An 8,678-nucleotide genomic window follows, 5' to 3' on the forward strand; every position below is an offset into this window, starting at 1 on the left:
TGTCAACGGATGCGAAAACCAAATTGCTCATATTCTAATTACTTATCCCCTTTGAGGAATGTGGGCCCACTTGAATTCTCTTTTGGGAATTGATGCCGTGGCAAACACTATTTACCATTGATGGTGGTGGACACAGGGATTGTTTTTGAAATTAGAGGTTTGGGTTTTGATTATTATTTTATTATATTTTATGAATAAACAAAAGTATATCCTTTGCTCTATTTGACACATGGCTGCGACAATTGTAATGACTCATCTAGTGCTACTCAATTTGAAGACTACAATCCACCATGTGACTCAATAATGTTATAAGAGGTAAATTAGTAGTATTATGTGGCTATGTTATGATCACATTTAATTATTTTCTCAGTGTAAAAAATTAATTTTGTGTAAAAGTTTCTTGTTTTTCTTATAAGATTTGTAATTGATATTCCAAAATAGTCTTCGTGTATTTTTAAACATTTTATTTTTATTTTTATATGGAGAATGATGTTAAGAAAATGAGTATTTTCTTTTTGACAATTATCTTAAACTACTCTAATTTACAAAAAGAATTATTTGAATTCCCACAAAGGGGCAGTTAAACTACATCCACTGACCTAACCAACATCTATAATTAAGAAAACGAGTATTTTTTAAATAAAAAAAAAAGGAATAGTGCAATATTGTTATAAAATAAACAACATGACAATAGAGAAAGACCAAGAATTCATAGGTGCTCGTCAATGGGCCAGGCCGAGCTAGCCCATCCAAATTTAATGGACTTGGGACAGGTCGGACCAAGCTTCAAAGAGGAGAGAGAAAATAATAGGCGAGGCTATGTTGGGTTTTTTTAGAAAATTCAAAGTCCAAGCCCGACTCATGGGCCGAGTCGAAATGGACCTACTTCATTCAAAGAAGAAGAAGAAGAGGAGAAAGAAATAATGTGTCATTCAAAAAGAGACACTCAGTTGCATCATAATTAAACCGTAACACGTTTTAAGAAATAATTTTAAAAAATAATAAGTATCAAAAAAATATTTATAAAAAAAATGATAGTATGAATAAATATGCAAATGCTTGGTGATGGGTTCAAGAAAAGCATGATTATATTTGGTAGGTATGATTATGTTTGGTGATATGATATGTCGTTCGTCTTATTCTTGATTTATATAATTGTTGTATTAATAATTAACACAAATTAATGTGCTAATCATCCAATTATAAACTAAGAATGAGTAAATAAAAGTAAATGAAATGAAACAAAACAAAACAAGAAACCCAAAATAAACACGAACATCAATTTCTATCACCTTTTTATCACTACTGTATGACCACTGTATCACTATGGTAGAACCAGTTTATCACGTTTTAAGTTAAGACGAATTATGAACTTCCTTTGTTTTTCAGTTTTGACATCTGTCCAATTTTTGACCTATAACTTTTCAACCGTTTATGCACATTTTGTGTTCTTTATATGGTTGGATTCAGCACAGAAAAATGAAGAACATAGCAAACCAAATATAAAAAATGGATACAAAAATGAGCAGAATTCAGTGGAAACAAACACAACGTTTCAAACAAGTAACACACACACAAAAATGAAATAAGGGGGATTTGTGATTCAAGTGATATAATCCTAATCCTAAACCCTTATTTATACATAATTATATATGTATGCGGGCCTAACGGGCCAGGCTTTTGTGGGCGGGCTGAGCCAGGCTTTCTAGGGCTTAACTGGGTCGGACTAGGCTTCAGACACCCAAGCCCAAGCCTAATGCGGTCGAGCCATCCCAAAACCCATAATGGACTGGGCTGGGCTATTACTTGATGGGCTGGGCTAGCCCTCATCGGCCATGATCCCGTGAGCCAAATGATGAGGCCTTGGTGTATTTTCACTCTGATTAAGCAGTTTTTTTTACTTGTTATTTATTTTTTCCTCAATAAAATAATGCCACCTTTCTAAAAATAATAATAATAATAATATAGGCTCTTAGAGGAACAAGAACATGCTCCCAAGGTATTGTAATCCCTTTTTTTTCTTTTTTCTTTTTGTTCGAAACCAAATAGATGTCTTTTAGTCAAACCACTTAGAGAATACATTAGATAAATACCTAACTATTTGAATTCCAATGACAACAATAAGCTAATTGTTATATAACTAAGGGAAATTGTACAGAGAAATAAAAGGAACATAAAGACAATAAAAATTTGTTTTAGTAACTTGTATCATTCATCTTTGATTAGCACCTATTTATAGGTTTACAATCATAGAAACTTTGGTCCATAATAGGTGAAATTCTTATTACTGGTGAAACAATCAAATTTCGTGAATCTGAGCATACAGTCATGCTCGTGACAATGAGTACAATAGCTAGCGGCAGTGGGTGGCTTGAGTAAATTTCGACATCTCCAAAACTTCACATTGTCAATTGCCACCTATTCCAAAATGACAAGAACAACGAGTAGAGCAACTTTGGTTATTGGACCCTCACTTGGAAATGGCTAAATTGGCTGAAAATTTGAGCTTTCCAACAAGGGCTTCGAAACTTCACGACCTTGATTCGCCATAAACTGTGGCACATTTGAGTAGTTCTTTGGAGGGGTTTTGTACGAGTGAGTGAGAGGAACCGACAAAAACCATGGCATGAGGTCTTCCTTTTATTTATTTTTTCTTTTCCCAAAAGGCGTTGAAAAACTACTCAAAAGTGGCGGCATCAACAAGCTTTTTGCTTCTCAACAACAGGTCATTTATGGTCAGAATTTGCCTCACATGGCGCTCTAAGTGGGTCTTTCTCTCAGGGATCTTAGTATTTTCCTAGCATGCATTGTGTTCTTAGTCTAAAGATACTAGCACATCTCACAATAAGTGAAACTAAATATGCACACATAAGTTCCCGCGGATAGCTAAAGATTTGCATACCTCTGAAGTCTTTAATTTACCTTGAAGTATGAATATTTCATTTTAGATCATTTTAGTTGTGCATGGCTCCATTTGTAGCAACAATACTGAGAGGAAACATGATTATTTGGACATTCTTGATGGTTCTGGCAAGGGTGATCATATCCAATTGCTACAGATCTATGATTGCTGCCATCAAACTAACTATGATATTGATTGGTGTGAGGATTATCAGTTGCAGATGGCAAAAAAGAAGAAGAAGAAGAGAAGATGAGGTGGAAAAGAAGAATAAGCAAAGAAGATACATCGATGTAAGAAGGAAAGAAAAAGGAGAGAGGGTGAAAGCAAATGCCACACAATAAGTGTTAGGGTTAGTTCTATTTTTTTTATTGCTAGAATGGGAAGTATTAAGTTTATTGATTATTTAAGTGTTTATATATCGGGCCGCGTTCGGAGATGGAGATGCCAATATCATCCCTGCCCCATATCCGACGAGGATTTTTTAAATTCAGGGATCCCAGTACCCGATCCTTGTTTTGTCCCAAAATCTCCCCGCGTTATGGCCGGGAACCCAACCCGACGGGGATTTCTACGATTCCTATCAACCACCCAGGCTCTTTTTCAATTTAGGGCCCTTTCTTCTTCCTCTTCCTCCACCACTACTACAATTTTTAGAAACAAAAAGCATCAAAATAGCCCAATAAAGACTCAAGGATTCTTGAGCACTTCATACTCAGAAAACTCAAACTTTTGCAATTGTATTAGGTTTGGTTTTACAAAAAGCATACTTCTTATATCTTATTTGTGTTGCATCTGCAAAGACTGGAAGAGAAGGTTCAAAGCTCAAGCATCCACGAGCTCTTGTCCTATGTACCAATACATGATACAACCGTAGGGGAGTGATGTATAATTTTATTACCTGAAAATTAGATAGTTAAATTCAAGAAATAAACTTGCAAACGCACAAGATTAATGCAATATAGCCAAGGCAAGTACAAGGTCGTGTCCACAGAGGTTGAATAAATTCTCAAGTTGTTGTGAATTATAAACTAATCTAAATCCTAAATTACTCTAGACACCCTAACTAATAAACTAATGACTCAACTAAACTTAATAAAGGAGTTTTGAAAGTTGGTTTTGAAAGATTCTCTGTAAAAGAAAGTTGAAAATAAGAAAATTGAAAGACAAGATAATGAAGAAAAACGTGAACTAAATAAGTTTGTGAAAGATTTTAAAGAAGCTTACTAAGACAACAATTTTACCACAGTTCCTCTTATTCGAACCTTAGCATGCATACTATCAAAATTCCCAAGTTATGTTGATGATTAGTTCTCCAAAATTATGATTAACTCTTTTCACAGCAATTAACTACTTCTTCTTACACGCAATTTATCCTTGGCGTGAGGCATAAATATAAACATATAAAAAGTCTTTACATTCAATGAGAACTTTACACAATTACACAAACCCCTAAGAGTATGTTGTTTACATTAGGTACATTCATGAATTTAATCACAAGAAGCAAAATTCGTATTAGACATGGCGTATACCCTAACATGCATCAAATGACTTAACCAAAAATCTAGATGGTAGCTAAGCATCAAGATCATTAGTTAAGAAAATAAGCACAGTGATTAAATTTCAACAACATGGAAATTCTAATAGTATGACATAATTAAGCTTTGAATAATTAGAATACATTGTGTCTTAGTAAAAGAAAATTAGTTACCTATAATCATGGTAACAAAGCAAAAATAAAACATGGAGAAAGAGATAAGAAAAACCTTAGAGTTTAGAGGCACGGTCACTCTCCCTTGCTCCACAGTTGAATTATGAAATTTTTGGTATATCCTTGTTGAGCCCCAAGACCTCCCCAATAAAAAGAACCTAAAACCTAGTTGCAATGAAAGTTTCTTACTCTTTGATTATAAAAAAATAAAAATAAAAACTAAGTTTCCTAGAACTTCCAAGAAACTGCACGTGATCCTCTTTGCAAATGCAATTTGAACACCTTCCTGAGTCCTGACCTCCGAAAACTGCATATGACCACTCTTTGGAAAGCTCTGGATGTCTTCTTTTCAGCCATATGTCGTGTGCCTCAATCCAATGTCATATGAGTGAGTTATGGTTAAAATACCCCTGCTGACTCAGTATTCTCCGGGAATTAGTTTAGGCTAAGTTGTCTAATTAAAAATGGGCACCTTATTAGTCTTCAAAAATTATGAAAATATTCATGGACAAACTTCAAGATGCTATCTTCCATCTCTAATTGGAATTATGTCAAACTCTACCATGAGGAGTATTTGGCTAATTTATACATTTCGTGGCTCATAAGCTAAAAACCCATAAAATAACTAAAATCAGCATCTTTAGTCCAAATTAATTCACAAAACTAAGTAAAAAGGATATAAAATCATGTGAAATTATGAACATATCAGGGAGCCTATTAGGAAAAGGATTTTATCCATTGCAAAAGCAAAAATTTTGCATAGTGAACTATAACAATCGAGTGGAAGCACACAAACATCTGACTTGGCATAGGAAACGGATTTTAAATTACATTTAAAACAAATGTAATTTTAATATATTGAATTGTGATAAAGTGTATTAGGGTGTATGATAAGTATTTTGGTAGTTAAATAAGGTGTATTTAGTTAATTTTATATTTTTATTTAAATATTAGAGTGTACTTAGATCATATGGTGTATTCAGTTAATTTTAGGGTTCGTTTAACAACACTCACATAAATTTAAGTTAAGTAAAAGAACAGAACCATCATATTCAAAAGTTGCAAAGACTGGGCTTTTCACACAGATCTGTACAAGTATCATTTGTACAAAGTTGGTTGTATCGTTAGCTCTATACCATTATAACAAAATGTCGAGGCCCATTTAAACCTAAGTACTGATGCGATCACAGCACATGAGCAACCTAATTTCTACCCGAAACTTTTAGATAAACCCTTCAAATGATTTCTGAACCTGTGCCAACTTTGGCTGAGTTGATGAAGCTGCAGCGAGGCCCTGAACTAACTTGATCACATCAACTGTGTCATCAAGATAGTACTTTGCCATGCTTGGTTTTTGACCAACAGTGCAGGCAAAAACTTCTGCTATGGCTGGCACAGCGGGATTGGAAGATGAATGCACAATACTCTTAAACATGTCTTCATCTGACCGGTCATCCCCGATGCACAATAGAAAATCCGGTGGCTTCCCCCTACTTTGCATCTTCGAGATGAGATTCTGCACAACTATGCCTTTGCTCACACCCTGAAATCACACAGACGTCCATTACAAATTACAATGAATTCGTAAGTCCCACAGGAAAATAAAAACGAATTGAAATGACCCTTCATCGACATTTCGACTAACAAAATGAATTTTTCATCTCCTAATTCCTAAACTACTGATGGCTGGATGTATCGAAATGTTTAATACGATGCATACCTGTGGTTTCACTTCGACAATGTGTTGGCCCCTTTTAACCACTACAGGTTCATTGATTAGCACACTCTCTAGATGATCAAGAAGTTCTTTGGCCTGGGAAGAGCCAAAATGAGGATCGGCATCTTGATGATGCCAGACCAATGCACTTTCTTTCTGCTCTATGAAAGAGCCATCAGTTGCTTCTGTGTATGGTTCCATAACAGGCAGTACAATGTTTTTCCAACCAAAGTCCATTGCTAAGGTACAAGTCTCCCAAGGAGAATCCTTAGCCCACCTGCAAAAACAGAAATAATCAATTAAGAGACAACACAAAAGGTGGCCATATATGTAATGAGCAAAGAAACAAATTTCACCTGGTTAAGTAGCCATGTTCTGCTGACAACCCCAATTTCTCACAAAGAGAAAACCACTTGCTGAGAGAATCCTTCTCTCTGCCACTCACAATGAAAACCACATTTTTCGGATCGTTGCATAAGCAATTCAAAACTGAAATAACTTCACTGCTGGGGGCTTTGTCCACCGAAGCCTGAGGCGTCATAGTGCCATCATAGTCCAATAAAATCAACCGACTATTTGCATTTTTGTAAGCATGGGCAATGTGATCCACAGAAAGCTTCCTGAAGTTAGGTCCCAACGCAACAACTCTGAATCCCAAACCCAAACCAATGCCCCAGCACCGCCTGCGGTAATGCTCTCTACAAGCTCGCTCAAGGTCTTGATCGAAGCTTCGCGCCCAATACGCAACATCATGAGAGCTAATATACTTGTAATGCTTGTCGTGGCGAAACTGTTTCTCTGCCTCCGGCATTGTGGTAGCCAAGTTTATTGCGTCAGAAACGGCATCGATGTTCCATGGATTGACGCGGATTGCACCACTGAGAGATGGAGAACAGCCAATGAATTCAGACACGATGATGACACTCGTTTTAGGCCTATCTGCCTCATCAATCCCCAATGCCCTGTCCAAAACAGAGGCTGCCCTGCCTACAAACAGTATACTTGTAAGGCACCAAATTCATCCCATCCCTCACAGCATTTACCAAACAGCACTCCGAAATGGCATAGTATGCAGCCTTCTCTTGCGTCGTAAGCGGGCCATTGATGACAATGATCGGCTGGTACCCCGGTTCGCCATACCTCTGATTGATTTCTTTTGCAATAGCACTGGTCTCATTCAGCACATCCTGCACATCCTTACCCCGACTTCGCGCCGGGTTTGTTATCTGCACAAAAACCACTTTGCCCCTCAAATTCTGATGCTCCTCCAGAAGCTGCCTCATTGCCAGAAACTTCAAACTAATCCCCTTAAACAAGTCCAAATCATCCACCCCTAAAATCACAGTCTTCCCCTCAAATTCCTCCTTGAGTTGCTTCACCTTCCTGGCAGTATTCTCAAGCGACAAAACGGATTGAAGCTGACCCATATGAATCCCAACAGGCAGCATCTTAATACTCACAGTTCTTCCATAATATTCCAAACCCATGTAGCCCCTTTTGAACTCATAATGAAGACCCAACATTCTGCTACAACATGACAGAAAATGCCTTGCATAATCAAATATATGGAAACCAATCAGATCACAATTCAACAAGGCCCGAAGAATCTCTTCGCGTACCGGTATCGTCCTGTAAATCTCCGAAGAAGGAAAGGGACTATGCAGAAAGAAACCAAGCTTAACACGATAATACCTCTTCCTCAAGAAAGTAGGCAACACCATCAGATGATAATCGTGGATCCAGACGAAATCCTCATCTGGGTTCAACACCTCTATGATTCTATCGGCAAAGGCCTTGTTTGCCGACACGTACGCCTGCCAGAGTGCACGGTCGAACCGTGCACCGTGGCTCGGCGTCATGGGCAGCATGTAGTGAAACAGAGGCCAGAGATAATGCTTACAAAACCCATGATAAAACTTGTTCTGCACGTCCATAGATAAGAAGGTGGGGACGCACCGAAACTCGTGGAGAAGCAAGCTCGCCACTTCGTCTTGCTCCGATGGGTCGATCTCGGCCTTCAAGCAGCCGACGTACAAGACCTCCACGTCGGGCTTGAAGCCGTCTCTGAGTTGCAGCACCAGGCTGTCATGGTCCAATTCAAAAGACCACTTACTGGTTTTCGCGTCGCGAGAGGCACGAATGGGCAGCTGGTTGGCGACAATGATTCTCCGCTGGTGCGGAACAGGGGAATCGGCCGGGACGTCGTCGTTTTGGTGGTTGTCGTCGGTTTCGAACTCCGATATGACTCGGGGGACTGTCATGAGTTTTGGGATCCGAGTGGCGGTCCGGAAATCTTCGATGGGATCCAAATTCAATAAATCAAAGCAGGATCTCGATAGCATACTCGGAAA

General features: G+C 37.9%; 1 protein-coding gene and 1 pseudogene across 2 annotated transcripts; both read right to left on the reverse strand.

Moving 5' to 3' along the window:
• Positions 1-5,629: 5,629 nt before the first annotated feature.
• LOC103323334 (putative alpha,alpha-trehalose-phosphate synthase [UDP-forming] 9) lies at positions 5,630-8,678 on the reverse strand. Its single transcript, XM_008225323.2, has 3 exons — positions 6,684-8,678; positions 6,331-6,604; positions 5,630-6,153 (listed from the first exon to the last, which is right to left on the reverse strand). The coding sequence occupies exons 1-3, from the start codon at positions 7,136-7,138 to the stop codon at positions 5,833-5,835; spliced, it is 1,050 nt and encodes a 349-aa protein (XP_008223545.2). The 5' UTR covers positions 7,139-8,678; the 3' UTR covers positions 5,630-5,832.
• Positions 6,842-8,669, reverse strand: LOC148920092 (putative alpha,alpha-trehalose-phosphate synthase [UDP-forming] 9 pseudogene; annotated as a pseudogene). The gene has a single exon (XR_016124214.1). The product of XR_016124214.1 is annotated as a putative alpha,alpha-trehalose-phosphate synthase [UDP-forming] 9 pseudogene (transcript).

The sequence above is a fragment of the Prunus mume genome, linkage group LG2, assembly GCF_029339155.1.
Source record: "Prunus mume cultivar Tortuosa linkage group LG2, ASM2933915v1, whole genome shotgun sequence".
In the NCBI taxonomy this organism is placed as follows: Eukaryota; Viridiplantae; Streptophyta; class Magnoliopsida; order Rosales; family Rosaceae; genus Prunus; species Prunus mume.

Excerpts from the sequence above, each read along its gene's own strand:
- LOC103323334 (XM_008225323.2), bottom strand. The coding sequence starts at position 7,138 with ATGCCGGAGGCAGAGAAACAGTTTCGCCACGACAAGCATTACAAGTAT. Across the intron at positions 6,605-6,683 it reads GAACATGGCTACTTAACCAG|GTGGGCTAAGGATTCTCCTT; the intron begins GTGAAATTTGTT and ends CTGTTTTTGCAG. Across the intron at positions 6,154-6,330 it reads TTGTCGAAGTGAAACCACAG|GGTGTGAGCAAAGGCATAGT; the intron begins GTATGCATCGTA and ends GTGTGATTTCAG.